The sequence below is a fragment of the Pipra filicauda genome, unplaced genomic scaffold, assembly GCF_003945595.2.
Source record: "Pipra filicauda isolate LSUMZ 115617 unplaced genomic scaffold, ASM394559v2 scaffold70_size2993248_pilon, whole genome shotgun sequence".
Classification (NCBI taxonomy): domain Eukaryota; kingdom Metazoa; phylum Chordata; class Aves; order Passeriformes; family Pipridae; genus Pipra; species Pipra filicauda.
In genome coordinates, this window is record NW_024104876.1 from 331,121 (window position 1) to 347,155 (window position 16,035).

Below are 16,035 nucleotides of genomic sequence, written 5' to 3' on the forward strand. Positions count from 1 at the left end.
TAGGTTTTCCTTTGGAAAACCCGCCAGGCCTTCACACAAACTGAGAACACGAGGAAGGAGAGAGATTTCCCCTTCTTGTAGACACATAAAAAAGCAGGACGGATGTTTTGAGGAAGTCAGAGATCCCTCCACCTCTCCCAAAGGAAAGGCTGGGAGAGTTGGGATTGTTCAGTCTGGAGAAGAGAAGCTTCAGGGTGACCTAAATGTGGCCTTCCAGGACCCAAAGGGGTTACAAGAAAGATGGAGAGAGACCATTTCCAAGGGCCTGCAGTGACAGGACACAGGGAATGGCTTCCCACTGCCAGAGGTCAGGGAGAGATGGGAGATTGGAAAGGAATTCTTGGCTGTGAGGGTGGGGAAGCCCTGGCACAGGTTGCCCAGAGAAGCTGTGGCTGCCCCTGGATCCCTGGAAGTGTCCAAGGCCAGGTTGGAGCAACCTGGGCTAGTGGGAGGTGTCGTTGCCTGTGGGAGGGAGTTTGGAACTGGATGACCTCCCTCCCAATATCCCATCTCTCCCTGCCCTCTGGCAGTGGGAAGCCATTCCCTGTGTCCTGTCCCTCCATCCCTTGTCCCCAGTCCCTCTCCAGCTCTCCTGGAGCCCCTTTAGGCCCTGGAAGGGGCTCTCAGCTCTCCCTGGAGCCTTCTCTTCTCCAGGTGAACATTCCCAGCTCTCCCAGCCTGGCTCCAGAGGGGCTCCAGCCCTGAGAGCAGCTCTGTGGCCTCCTCTAGACTCTCTCCAGCAGTTCCACATCCATGAGAAAGTCTGGTTGAGAGGGGAGTGCACCAGAAAGCCAGTCCCATCACACCCAGTTAGAATCAACCAGGCTGGAAAAGCCCTCTGAGATCACCAACCCCTGCAATCCTCAGGTGGGAGCGAGAGGAGCTTGGGGGTGCTGCTAAATGTCAACATGGGCCTGCATCATCTTCCTCTGGAAATGGTTCCACTTAAAACCTTCTACAAACATAACAAGAGGGTTTCCCAATTAACAGATGTGCAGGTCACACATATTATTAAGCAGCTTCAGTAGATTAATGCACTGTACACGTCTCGGGAGGATAAAAGACAAACGACTCTGTACGTGGTGCAAGAGAAAACACTCTGCAAAGGAAAAAGAGACTCTGGAAGCTCCAGGTTTTGTCTACAAAATCCACCCAGCTTTTGTTTGACACTCCCCTCCTCAGCAGTGACCAGAAATCCTCCAGGCTCTGGGTAATCTTCCCAAGCTGTTCAGGGGGGGATTACGGTGTCTGTGTGCAGGACTTGGCAAAAAGGTGCCCCAACCCACAAAAAAAAGGCTCTGCTGAAACATCAGCCACCAACAGGCAGGTTTGGGAAGGCTTCAAGGAGAAATCCTAGTGAAAACAAAGGCTTTTGCTGCCTCCTTCCAACAATTCCACTGTGCCAACTGAGGGAAAAGCAGCACCAGAGCAGAGGAGCTGCCAGTGCTGGTTCGGCCTCAGCGCACACCTTCTGTTCTGGGAAGCAGGAGGAAGGGGTGAGCTCCTCCTCTGAAGCACCTGCTCCTTTGTTCCCCCCTTTCCCTGACCCCCCTGCTCCTCACCAGGCAGGGGAAAGCAGCAAATCAAATAACCAGCAGAAGTTAAATATCAGCTCAGTGCCCGTGTCAGGGAGCCACACTCACTGACTGCCACTTTGGTAACGAGGTGACCCCGCAGGTGAACAAAAAAATAGAGATATGGAGACATAAAAGATGGGGCTGAAGCAGCACCAATATGGAGAAGGGCAAAACTGGAAGAGAACACCTGTGGAATGCCAAGGATAGGGGAGGATGGGGGAGAGACAAAAAAAAGGCAAGGAAACGATACCGTGAGTTGGTGTGGGTGTGTTAAACACACAACAAGAAGGGAGAGAAGGAAAACAAGGAACAAGCAGCTGAAAGGAATGCTTGAAGGCTCATCCCAGTATTATTAAACTTTAAAATTACACATGGTGAAAGGAATGCTTGAAGGCTCATCCCAGTATTATTAAACTTTAAAATTACACATGGTCCTTGGCACCAGGGATATGAGGACACTGTGAGCAGCTTCTCCCTCATGGGGGAGAAAAGATAAAATGCTTTCCCTCTGAACTGGAGGTGAAAAGCACTCAAATTCCAGGAGAAACTGCCAGGTACATAATGAGCAGATTTGAAGCTACTTAGAGGAACCAGCATCAGAGGAGGATGTTCATCACCCTGGGCAGGCCACACAAATTAAGACAGAAGTAGAGCTGTGAATTACAATGAACAGAGACTAAATAGCTGCCTGTGTTGGATTAAAGGATTTAAATTGTCAGCTTGATGTATAATGAATGTGAAAACCCAGCACTTAATTAAATGGCACATGATAGAATAACTTTGTTATGCTTTAAACTGCTTAAGTTATCAAAGTATTCCTTATATTTAGCAATTGTTTAGCAGTATCTCTCTCCCCTGAGAGCTCCACTGAGACATTGGTCATTCACCCCGTGTTCAGCTCTGCAAAATGATGGATTTTTTTTTAATTCTTTCATATTTTTTTTTGTTGTTCTGTAATTTGAGTTTTTGGTCATGGCTGGTGAATTTTTAGCTGCTGAGCCACAATGATGGGCTAACCAGGTGTTTGCTTTAAGGATCCCACTGCCAACAACCTTGAGACCAAACTGAGTAGATATTGGGGACTGGGACTTCTTCTTGGATCCCAAACTTAGGTTTGGGATCATCAGCCCTAAGATGACCCCTATTAGCTCTTCATCCAGGTGTGAAACGTCCCAGCACAGGGGTGGGAGAGCAGCCTGTCCCTAAATTAAAACCTCACCCTCCTCATCTGCCACAGGAGAGCACAGAAAACACCTTCTGCCACTGCATTTTGGTAACAAGAACCAACTTAATTCTTCAGCCTGGGAAGGCAAACTAACTGAGTCACTTTGGACAGATTAAGGACAGTCAGAATGGAAATGACACTCTCAGCAGACAAAGGATCACCATCAGGGCTCCTGGGTCAGTGTTGGAGGCACCACATAGAACAGAAGGGCTTAAAAGGTAAATTAAGGTGATTAAGAGGACTGTCCTTTCTATCTGACCCTGCTCCATCCTGGGAGGGTTGACAGGAAGAAATGTCAGCACAGACTTCCAGCAAATTCCATTTTTTTATCCCACTCAGTTTATCACATTCTTTTATATAGAATCATGTCATGGAATCCTGGAATGGTTTGGATGGGAAGGGACCTTTAAGATCATCTCATTCTACCCCCTGCCATGGGCAGGGACACCTCCCACTAGCCCAGGTTGCTCCAAGACCCGTCCAACCTGGCCTTGGACACTTCCAGGGATCCAGGGGCAGCCACAGCTTCTCTGGGCAACCTGTGCCAGGGCCTCCCCTCCCTCCCAGCCAGGAATTCCTTCCCAATATCCCATCTCTCCCTGCCCTCTGGCAGTGGGAAGCCATTCCCTGTGTCCTGTCCCTCCCTCCCTTGTCCCCAGTCCCTCTCCAGCTCTCCTGGAGCCCCTTTAGGCCCTGGAAGGGGCTCTCAGCTCTCCCTGGAGCCTTTTCTTCTCCAGGTGAACATTCCCAGCTCTCCCAGCCTTTCCTCACAGGAGAAGTGTTCCATCCCTCTAATTATCTCATGAACCTCCAGCAAGCCATGTGTTGGTCATTCAAAAGGAAGTTTTCCTTAATCCCAAAGTCCCTTTGCACAGGAGAGAGGAAGGACCTTCCCTCTGACACGAGGACAGGGATCCTGGAGAGACCTCAGTGTCCCCAGGGGGGCAGGTGAGCACTCAAATCAGGGATAAGTTAAATGCACCACCAAGAACTGAGAGGTAAAAAGAAATAAAAGTACTTACAGCCACTGCTATTCTTCCCAGGACGTGCTCTGGAATTTTTCTATAAACATCCAAAGAACCCCCTGCAGGGACAAACAACACGTGCTCAGGTAATGCAGAATGAAACACTGCCCTAGATTTGAAGCCCCAAGGGGTTTTCTAGGCCTTGGTTATTAATAAAAAACACCATCAATGATAGAACAATAACTGTGTCAGAAAGAAGTGACCTCAAAAATCTCCCAAACTCTGAATCAACACAAGAAACAGCACTGGGGGTTCTTCCCCCTCCCCTGGTGATTTTTGCTTGCAGCTTTAATACTCAAAACACAAGTTAAAAAAGATTAGAAAACCTCTCATCACAGGTCAGAATATCAAAACTGGACAACTCCAAACCACCAGGCTGGGAGAAACTCCTTGGGAAGAACAAAATCAGCCCAAAAAGCAAGAGTCGACCTCAAACTCCAGAGTATCCCAAGCCTTGTGTCCCTAAAACCTGCTGCTAACATTCCATGATACCCAGTATGATCACTATATACGTAATTAAAGCTGTTTTCTCTGGATATCAAACCAGTGAGGGTTTGGTTGTTGTCTGAAAATGAAAGAACCTTCAGGGCAAGCAAGTTAAACTCCAGTAAATTCCAATATGGGACACAATCTGATATCTGGGATAACTTGTCCTTCCAGCATCACACATTCATGGAGACATTCCCAAGAAATTGGGAAGCATTGTCTCCCTTCTCTTCTGCAAAGGAGACTGGTGATCAAATCACTGTTCAAAACGTCCCTGGGGTAAAATACAAACTCTTGGGCAAGAAAGCAAACTTAAAATTGAGAATTAAAAACCTCCAAGTTGAACGGGGAAAAAAAAATACATGGGCATGGTTCAGTTTTTAAAAATAAACCCTGTTTGTCCCAAAATGCTGCAATTCAAGGCAGTCACAAGGTCCTTATTCCAGCCTTCAGCCTTTATTATGGTATAAATAAGAACTATGGTATAATTCTCATTCTAATAACTGGGGTTTGTGGTGTTGGTTGGTTTTCCTCCTCCTCATCTCTGCTGTCAGAAATGGTCTGTTTGTTTGTCTTCACTATTGTTGCTCTGATTCCAGGTTGTTCAAACTACCATTCATTCCCTAAATGTAACTTTTCAGCTTGTATTGCCCTCGAGGCCTGGGGATTATAAAAAAGCCCAGTTTAAACGGAAATCTAAGGGGTTTTCAATGAAAAAAAGAGAATCACAGACACCCACTGCTCTCTGCAAAAGCCAAACATGAGGCTGCTGGTTCCTCTTCATCCTTACACCACATCCTTACGTTTTGCCCCCCCAAAAAAGTTCTATTTTCACCTCCCCAAACTGCTAAGCCTGGCTCTTGGAGCTGGCACTAAAGGTGGTGCTGCTGGAAAAATTAAGGAAAGCATTTTTTTGCAAACAAATGGGGAAATCTGCCATTCTTCCCCGGAGAAAGAAGCCTGCAGAGCACAACTTTTCCAAATCCAGTGATGCCAGCTCCCAACCCTGTAGAGACATGCAGGGACAGCCTGATAACCTGTTTTCCAGGGGAATTTAGCAGGTGTTCAGCACTTCCAAGGAAAAGAGGTAACAACATAAATAAAAGGCAATAGGGAATTTCACCATCTGTATTTAGAGCGTCATCTTTATCACAAATATAAAAGGGCAAAATCTAAAAAAAGCCTCATTTCACATCTCTGCTGCTCTCTAAAACCCATTGGTGGGAGGGTGATCCAGGCCACTCAGTGCTTTGATATTTGCAGACCTGGAGTTCCTTGGCTTTTTCCTCCTTGGAGGTGCCAGGGAAGCACCAAAATGGTCCTTTTTACCCACGTGGGCCTCCCCAAAAGACTCAGATCCACCTGTATCCTTGTCATCCATAAAGTAAATCCCTGTAATGTGGCCCAGGCTCACAGGATATGGCTTCAGGAAATATAAACTGGCCTAGGATAGACAAAAAGGGCTAAAAATTTAACAAGGTTAAAGCTCTTCATCTGCAGGATGAGAGAGTGTTTTTTTCCTTCTCTTTACCTGCATCCTCATGCATGAAAATTAAAGGTCTGAGGGAGGGAAAAGAAAAGGCAAGGTCCATTTATTTGCATTTTGTTCTTCCTTTCAGTGATTGCTGGGGCTTTCTGCCAGAAGGAGAGCACAACATGAGGCAGAGCAGGTCATGTCCAGGATAATTCCAAGGAATTTATGCACCACCATAAGGGATGCAGACCCTAAAAGCTGAAATATTTTCAAGCAAGAATTCAGACCTGCAAGCAGTTCTGTCCATAATGTTTAAACAGATATCTGAATTAAAGGATCCTTGTGGGTCCCTTCCAACTCAGAATATTCTGTGAAGTGAAAGAAAGGACAAACTCCAGGCAGATGCTCGTTTTGGCACGAGCAGATGCTTCCTGACTGTGTGTAACTACTGCTTTACACAGCCTTGCAAGTCTGAGTGTAACTGCAGGGAAGATCAGAGAAAGGGCAAATAGTCACCCAGCAGCAGAACAAGCAAAGAATTTAACTTGGGAGCTTGGGTTTTTTGAATAAAATACTTTTTTCAAAGACAGAAAGTCTGAGAGAACCCTCCTGGCTTGGAAACAGGGTGCAGCAATCACTGGGCTGGAGGCAGTGAGGGTGAAAAGGGAGAAATGACAGTGATAACAGGCCATTTGAACAGGGAGAAAACAAAATGCACCATGAAACCCTAAGAGGCTTTATCCAGAAAGAAAGAAGCTGTTCGGTGACGTTTCATTTGGCTTTGGGAATTTTTCCTGGGGAGGGAAAGGCTCTGTGGCAGGAAATCACTTGTGAGATCTTTACTCCTTTACACCCAGCTTAAGTGAGGAGCCTTTGTGAAAAACCTGGGTAGGGCATAAAATGCTGGCTCCTAAGAAAACCCTGGAGAGAGGAACAGACTTTTGCTTGTGATGGGAAGAGTTTTAAGCTGTGAAGAGGCTTCTCGAGCACGAGACACGCAGGGACAGCATCTGCCACGAGCTGCTCTCAGAACTCATTCACACAGGCCAGCAAGGATTATAAATTGCTGTTATCAGTGGATTTTCCCTGCCCTTTTCTCCAAGAATTCCCAAGATTTCCAAGCCAAGTGCTGCTACACCTCTGCAACAACAGCAAGATCAGCCTGTGGGGATGTGGGGTTGCTCTTGGTCCGAGGATTCAGGTGGGGAGGAATCAGGAGAAGACTCAGAAAGAAAGTCAGCACAGAGCTGGCAAACAGCTGTGTTGGAAAATAACTCCTTGTCTTGCAATTAAGAGACTATTTCCACTGCAAACACACAGGACATTGGGTTAATAGATTTCTTTAAAAGAAAATCTGTTTTGGCTATCAAAACCCTGGGAGTGAGGAACAGCTGTTTTGCCAGCGAGGACAGATTGGAAGGAAGGCTCCAATATCAACCCACAAATTAAGGCAGCATTTATTTCTCTTCTATTTACATTTTCAATAAAAGTGAGGGAAGTTACACACGGGGAAAATGCAGCATTTCATGGAGAATTCAGCACGATCCCAATCCCTGTTCTGGTTTTTTAACTCCCTGCAAAGTTATTAATACTTCACATTTTCAAGTCATAACACTCCATTCGACAAAAGCACGTCTTTATATAATTTTCCCATTTAAATTCTTAGCAATCAGAAGCAAACTGAATACACAACTCACCATCCATGAACTCTGTACACAATGAAATCCTGTTTTCTACAAAAAAAGCACCATAAAATCCTATGATATACGATGAGTCACACTGGGAAAAGAAAGAAAAAAGAGAGAGAAGTTCTCTTTGAAAATTTGCTGCAAGAAAATTAAAGAAGGAACAATGAAAATTATAAAAACTTATACATACCTTATAAAGAATTTCTAACTCTGACATGATCTGCTTCTGGAGTTCCAGTGTTATATCTAAGGGGATGACCTAAAACACAAGAACACAGAGATGTGAGCAGAGCTGACACAAAAAGTACAAGAATGATTCAAAATAATCAACTGAAGATCCACATATTAATTCTCCTGATGTGAGAAAAGGAAAGAGAGGAATAGGGGAAACAATATTTTAATGAGCAAGATGCAAAGGAAGGAAATGAAAGGATGGGGCTGATAATCCTGGAATGGTTTGGATGGGAAGAGACCTTAAAGCTCATCCCATCCCACCCCCTGCCATGGGCAGAGACACCTCCCACTGGCCCAGGTTGCTCCAGCCTGGCCTTGGACACTTCCAGGGATCCAGGGACAGCCACAGCTTCTCTGGGAATTCCATCACAGCCCCTCCCCACCCTCCCAGCCAAGAATCCCTTCCCACTATCCCATCTCTCCCTGCCCTCTGGCACTGGGAAGCCATTCCCTGTGTCCTGTCCCTCCATCCCTTGTCCCCAGTCCCTCTCCAGCTCTCCTGGAGCCCCTTTAGGCCCTGGAAGGGGCTCTCAGCTCTCCCTGGAGCCTTCTCTTCTCCAGGTGAACATTCCCAGCTCTCCCAGCCTGGCTCCAGAGCAGAGGGGCTCCAGCCCTTGGAAAACAACCTGACCTGGAGCAGCCAGAGCTCAAACCAGCTGTTCACTGTCAAGTTTATCTCCTGTTTCCTTCATCCCTGCCCTTCTCTCTCATCCATTTAACTGCTAACCAGGGCTAAAACACCAAGCACTGGAGTCCAAGTGGGCTGAGCTGCCTGGAGTTACAAGTTTTCAGGATTTTCAGGACAGACCCTCTCAACAAGGCACTGAAAGTCCAATTTAACAAACAATTCATTGCACACTCAGTTATTAAGCCCCACTTTACAAACCAAACTGGGCTCCCAGTGAATTAAGCCAGGCTCAGCCTGCACCCACCCAATATTCCACAGTTTAATATTTTAAGCTAAAGGGAAGCAGAATTCAGTCAATTGGCAGAATTAGCAGCACAGACATCACAGGCTGAATATTCTGCTGACAACACAGAACTCGGGGAGCCCATTTCCAAGCACATTTTGCAGCACCAAAATCTGCCTGAAAGAAAAACCAATAACCTGCTTTTATGCAGAGTTTGCTTTGGGGTTATTTCTAAAAGCTGTCACTAAACTAAATTGTAAGTGTAATACAGGGCTGCCAAGAAACCTTTAACACACTTGTCCAGATCAATAATCATTTGCCAACAATATTCACTTACATTTTTTCCAGCGTGGAAAACCTGAAAATATTTTGCTGGGATCCCATTAGTTTTGTTCATGGAATATCACCAGAATTTCACCTCGTCAATAGTATAAAATTCGAGTTTTATCTCACTAAATTCTACTCCCAGTGAGAAATTTCTCTGACTTGTTCATGGCAAAGGCTTCCCTGACCCCAGCAGTGACTGCTTGGCATGATCAGCACCAAATATATCCCTGACATCCCATCAGCCAGGCCCTGGCACGAGGAAAGCTCCTGGGCTGATTTGCATTAACTCTAATTACAAAATTACAATTATCCTCACTATTCTAATAGTGAGGATAACCTGGAAAAGCAGGATAACCTGGAAAAGCAGAGCTTCCTGACTTCCAGGTGGTCAGGACACCATGGGTAGGGCACATCCAGAGGAATGGCAAGGATGTGTCATCCCAAAATAAATTAGGAGGGGTCAGAGTCTCCCTTTATGTTGCACAGAAGTGTTTTCTTCCACCTGGGGTGACACCACCTGATGTCAAGGCTGGAGGAACATTATGTTATTTACAGCAGAGAGAGAGGAAAAATTATCTATATAGCACCTTAATCTGCATTTATCATCTCCCTGTGTATCAAATTTCCAAGCCTATTTTATATGGGTGAAGCAACTTTTAAGGATACCTGAGCATGGGCTGGAACAGTGTTAAAGCATAAAAAACAACACAAAAACATCCTGAAAGCCAAGGAAGAAGCTGTGAAGAAGGATTTGGCTGCAAGTTCATAGAGTCCCAGAAACCCTCCTCAAGCTCCATCTCCCTCCTCAACCTCCATCTCCATCACCAACCTCCATCTCCCTCCTCAACCTCCATCCTCCTCAATCTCCATCTCCCTCCTCAACCTCCATCCTCCTCCTCAAGCTCCATCTCCCTCCTCAACCTCCATCTCCCTCACCAACCTCCACCTTCCCCATCAACTTTTTGCCCAAACACCACGATTTTGAAGTCCCTTTGCACGCTCAGAGTGCAGGTGAACCCACCCCCCCAGTGAGAAGGGTTCATCTCCCAGAGGGACACCTGAGCACGTTCCCACTGCACCTCCAGGACAAATCAGGACGAGTTGTCGAGTTAAACACAAGCAGCCAAGTGACTGAATTATAATTTACCCTGTGCTCAATTTAAATTAGCGTGAGGCTATTAAAATATACAGTATAAATACAGCAATTCATCACGAGCTGTCAGGGATGACTTCAGCTATTTGCTGGAGTGGCACACGTTGCACTGAAGGGAACCAGAGCCAAATCACAGGTCAAATTAAGCTGCTATTCTGCTTTAATTCCCTCCTTTAATCTGTGGTGACATAATTGTCTTTTACAGTGTGTACAACTGCGAGGAAATTCGGGAGTATTACAGGCAGTGCACAAATGATTAATCAAATGGTCCATTTAAATGCCAGCTTAAGAGCAGGGGGAGCTCAAAGCAGTGGGGGGATGGAAAGGAGCCAGGGCACCCTCACATTTTTCACCTGGATTTTGCCCTTTAATTGGGAGAGAGTTACCTTTGAAAAAGCCATTAAATCCTCCACGTAAAATACGTAGTTTGGCCCGTAACAGAGGTGTTATGTGATGGATTCTGTTTGTTTTATTTGTAAGATTATCCACCTGCTGAAAGCATTTTAATCAACAGGTTTTTGGAATATTAGCTTCTCCTATCAAACCCTTATATTATCATTTTAACAAGTCCCAACAATGCAGAATTCTGCTTTAACAGACCCACCCAGTGATGTTCCTATCCTGGGAATCCTCTGTCAAAACACTGGATCCACTGTGATGATCATTCCAAGATGTTGGAATTCTCATCCTCTTTTACTGCTGCTTAAGCCAAGACATAAGTAATTTAAGTAATTACTTTATATAATGATATATAATTATAAATATTATATGTATAATATATATATTATACATATATCATTATATGTTATTATAATTATATACAATATAAACTGTATATAATGTAGATTATATGAAAATATATATTATATAGAAATGTATATAATATACAAATAAATAAATAAATAAATAAACAAACAAACAAACAAACAAACAAATAAATATGAAGCATTTGGGTAATTTTTTCAATAGCAACCTGACACAATCACCATCAGAGCAGGCTTCCCTCCAGCTCATGAGCACCTTATTTTAAACTATATATATTTATAACACATGCATATATGTAAGTTATATACTATTTGTTACTATTTAGAACATATATATTATATAAATGTGTTATATATTGAAACCATATCTATTTCTAACACACATATTGATTTAATATCTCTTTGAAATCACCCCAAATAAAACATAACTGACAGTGACAGGCCCAGCATGAGCAGAACCTACAAGAAAACCCAGTTTCCCAAATCTCCAGGATGCTCATTATCCACCAGGAATAACCAAACCCATGGACTCGAAGGGAAAAAGGAGGTGAAATTGCTGAAAAAAGGGGTTTTTTTTGCCACAGGGAGGTGATTTCAATTAACCTTGCAAAGGGTGAACTCGCTGATCCTCCTGCCTGAGCGAATTCCCTGGATTTCCTGGTGCTCCACCTGCTCTCCAGGCAGGTTCCCAGGGCACCCCCAAGCTTGGAAAAGCTCATTTGAGGAAGCACTGGAGAAGGGACCAGGGAAAAGCAGCTTCCTCACACAAGCCCAGATCCAGGAAGAGCTTTTCCCTGGGGGAAAAAAAACTGGATTTTTGGGAGTCTGTGCTCATTTGGAATGACTAAAATGGAGGGTTTCCTGCACAAACAACATGGATTTTAATGCAATTCACCAAACAGAGATCCAACCATCAGAAGGAAGGGAAGGAAATCAAGGTCAGGAAAGATTGGAAAGAAAGAAAATTACTGGAATCTCTTACCTTTACTGCCAGTATTTTTCCACTACGGACATGGTATGCCCTGTGTGAGGGGAAAAAATGAAATCAATTTTAAATAATTCAACAAATTAAATAAAAATTAAATAAAATTACATATTTTTAGATCACATACAATTCCCTCTATGCATTTGTGCAACTTGATTTCACAGAAAAATGACTCAGATGTTTTATGTGAAGCCAATTTTAGACAGCATTTCTCAAGGAAAACTGGGGAAAACAAGCGACCAAAAGGATGTGTTTACAATTAAATATTTATCAGGGTTTGTATCTGCCTGTTTGATGTAAAATAAACACAGTGAAGATTTTGATACAGAAGAATATCAAACTTTAAATGGGAATTTAACAGAATCACAGGATCATTCAGGTCAGAAAAGACCTCCAAGATCATCAAGTTCAACCTTAAATCTTTGAGCCCAACCTTGAATTTATCCCCTTTCCCATTTCCTTTCAATGAAATCAATTAGGAAACAACCACTATTCAGAATTTTCATGGAAAATAAGGTTTAGCTCCCAAATCTGCCAGTCCTGTGGGTGTTTTCAGTGGGAAGACAGTGAGACACTCAGATATAAATATTAAAGTGATTTAAAAGAGGTTATGATCAATTCTTTATTATAACCTAAAGACCCCCAGAAAACATCAGCAAAATTAAATTCCTGTGTTGCTATTTAAGATCAGTGTTGGCATATAAAGTTAAAAAGAATTATTGTTCACGTTCACATGTACCCAAAATAATTTTCCAGAGTATTTCAACAGCAGTTTTTCTTCATTTCCTGTGGACAAACATTTATAATTGGCTATTTAACAATGACCTGCCTACTCCTACTCATGAACATGTAAGAAAATAAAGGCAGGTGAAAAAAAAACCACCAACCTATTCAAAATCCAATGTAATTTTGCATAAAAACAAAACCATTAAAGGTTTTCCTCTTCACTAGTTTTACTGTCTCACACTGATTTATGGCACCACACTCAATAATGTCATATATGTGGCACTAACTTTAAAGAATTATAATATTTTACCACTCTCTACCTCTAGCAATTATTACTGAAGAAGAAAAGCTTTAATGGTTGGGTTTTTTCATGCAAAAAATCACACCCAGACAGGGCGAAGTTGTTGTTTAATCTTATTTATAACCCTGAGCTCTTCTATAATTCCTGTTAATAGCTCAGAAGTTTCTAAAAACTTCACCTTAATTGAATAACTCCTGGAAGAACATTTATGTGGCATCATCAGCTTTTAGGAACAACAACAACAAAAAAAAATAATCAATGTGATTTAACATCAGCACAGGAAGGAGGATCATCTGTGGGAGCTCTGACAGAGCAGGAGCCGGATGAATAATCCATGAATCCATGAACTTGCTGTAACTAGGGATGAATCAAGAGTGGCAAAACATTGTGGGCTCGGGAGGAGCAGGACTGAGGGGAGCAGGACCAGGCTGAGAGGAGATGCTCGACGTCTGTTGGCTGAGCAGGGCCCACCCAGGCCAGGCTGGCAACTTAATTAGGCTGTCAGGAAAGCTGAGCCTTTTTCCATGGGAAGAGATCTCCTGTTTCCAAGTGAATTAAAAGGGAAGAGCCGATGATTTAATTATGATGCACGCTAATTCATCCGTGGAAGTTTGGGTTGAGTTTCCAGCAGAGGGCAGGCCCCTGGTTTGGTTTACAGAGCACTGACAGCACCAATTTAACATTTAATTATGGCTGGGAATTGGAGCACAAAGGGACACTGGGCCCATGGGTGGCTCTGCAAGGCCAGGAATTTGTTTACTCCAGGCAGCTCGACTGTCCTGACCTTCCCCAGCACAATAACTGCAAAGTGATTAATGAACTTTGAATGGGAGCTTTGGTTACACCAAAAGACAACCCTACACCTCTGCAGTGTTTTAATTAACAACTAACCCTTCCAATTAGGCTCTGGTTGCTACAGTAATTACCTGTTCCACTGAGTGGGGAGGGAAAAGGGGGTTTTGTTGGGTATTAGGTAGAACTGGAAGCTGCAATGGATCATTTTGGTTACAGTTGATCCATTGTGGTTACAGCCAAAGCCTGAAGATTTAGTGCCTTTCATGCAGCTTTTGAAGGATGCACTAAAAAAAAAAAATCCCATGGAATAACGTGCACAGCATGGAGAAAAACAACATTTTGCTGCATACCACACCCATTAGCAAATTTATGAATGTCTATGAGGAGATTAAACCAATATTTCATTCTAAAAGCCTCATCTCAAGGGTCAGCTCTCCCAGATTGCGGTGCCACCTCCAAAAAAGTAAGTGAACAAACTCATCACTGTAGAATAATAAGAAGAAAAAAGGCAAAATTCAAAAAAGGTTCCTCAGAAACTTGGAACATTTCAGGGAACACACTTAAAAATCTTCCAGGAGGGGCAAAAAAATGCCTAAAAAACAACTACAATAACAACTCTTGCTGGGGATGAGTTTCAGTGAAGACAAGTGGATGTTAAAAGAGGAGAGAAAACAGTTGCTAAATAGCTGCAGAGCTGCTTACAAACAAACATAAAGAGCAGAAATGAAATGCACGGAAATGAGAAACATTCAAGGAAAACATCGTTTGGGTGTTTGCAAAATTTTATCCCTCGGAAAAAAAACCAGCTCTGAGGAAACAAATTCATTTTCCTGCTCTTTTGTTTGTTGGGGTTGGGTTTTGGTTTGCTTAAAAATCTCATCTATTACAGTAAAAAGCTGTAAGAGATGATTGAGAAGGGGTGGCTATAAATCATTTGCTGTTAAGGAGAAATCGGAGACGCATCAGAGAGAGCCAAATTCTGCAATCAGAGGATTAAAAAGCAATTTTGAACACTTGATGCCAGTGCCAAATATTAAAAATATAGAAAAGCCACTTCAGTTTTGCAGGAATTATACAAACACCACGGCATGGAGTGTTCATTTTACTCTCCAGAGAGGAAGCTCCAAACAAACCCTGGGACAAATAAAGGAATATATTCTTATGCAGAGCCTGATCCCAATCCCACTCGGGTTAGTTGGGGGATTGTATCTATCAGAAATTTGATGGTTTATTATTTTAAATGCAGATTTATAGAAATTTTATGAGCTCAATAATCACCACAACAACTTCCTCCGATAATAAAAAATATTTAAATATACATTTTAAAAAAATGAGCCTGTATTTATTAAAACAGTAGAAAAATAAACACGACAGCAACAGGAAATTCAGTTGGTGCCAAATTTCTGCACATGAAGAAACTGTAACTCCAATACTCTGCACTGAACTATTTTTTAAATTTCTATTTTATTTAAAAAGAGGCAGTTCTTAGCTATTGTAGGCACAGCATTTTTGAGGCTTAGGATAATGATTAAAGCCATTAAAAAAAGGGCAAAGCTCAGGGATCCCTTTTGGGATCCCAACCTTACAAGACAATGAATTCTTTTCAAATTCACCAAAGTCTGACTGCAAAAAGGGCATCTCTAAAAAGAGTGGATAGTGCAAAAAGTTATAGATAAAATCCACATATAAAGACAGAGATATAAATATATATCTTTAACTGATCAGCAATGAGAGCTTCAAAGTGAACAGGAACTGTTGTTTAATTAAAACCAAGTTTTAATAACTCAGACCAGTAACTCCCCCAACAAAATTTTTTACAGGTTTCATAAAAGAAGGAAGAAATTTTCAGGGAGAATGGAGGAAAGAAAGCAGCAACTTTCAAACCTCCTCAGGAAAACAAACACATTCCACCAGCAGAGGCAGTGTGGTAGAGAGCAGTCCATGAGTTTCAAAAAAAAAAAAGAGGGAAAGAGAGGAGAAAAAAAGCCAGAAAATAGGGAGAAGTTGAGTTTTAGGGGGGTTTTCCTCCCCCCTCCTGGCCCAGGAGATGGAGGCAGTGGCCAACAGGGAATCCTGGAATGGTCTGGGTGGGAAAGAACCTTAAAGCTCATCCCATCCCATCGCCTGCCACAGGCAGGGACACCTTCCACTTGTCCAGGTTGCTCCAAGTCCCATCCAACCCGGCCTGGAACATTCCAGGAAGCATCTCCCTGTGGGAAGTTGTCCCAGTGAACACACAGAGGTTGTTTTAATGCTCTGAGAGGCCAGGCCAGGCTGAAACGTTCCCACTGAGGAGCAGAAATTGAAATCCCTTCCTCCCCATTCCCACTGGAGCTGATGATTCCAAGCCCCCACCTCCATGAC

The 16,035-nt window shown here is 43.2% G+C and overlaps 1 protein-coding gene across 2 annotated transcripts in view; it reads right to left on the reverse strand.

Moving 5' to 3' along the window:
- MAP2K5 (mitogen-activated protein kinase kinase 5) overlaps positions 1–16,035 on the reverse strand; it is a 128,319-nt gene that overhangs the window by 74,367 nt on the left and 37,917 nt on the right. For both annotated transcript variants that reach the window (XM_027714772.2, XM_027714774.2), the window contains 4 exons: positions 11,847–11,886; positions 7,666–7,734; positions 7,485–7,566; positions 3,825–3,886 (listed from right to left, as the gene is read on the reverse strand). In XM_027714772.2, the coding sequence (XP_027570573.1) occupies positions 3,825–3,886; positions 7,485–7,566; positions 7,666–7,734; positions 11,847–11,886 (253 nt within the window). The remainder of the gene's footprint in view (positions 1–3,824; positions 3,887–7,484; positions 7,567–7,665; positions 7,735–11,846; positions 11,887–16,035) is intronic.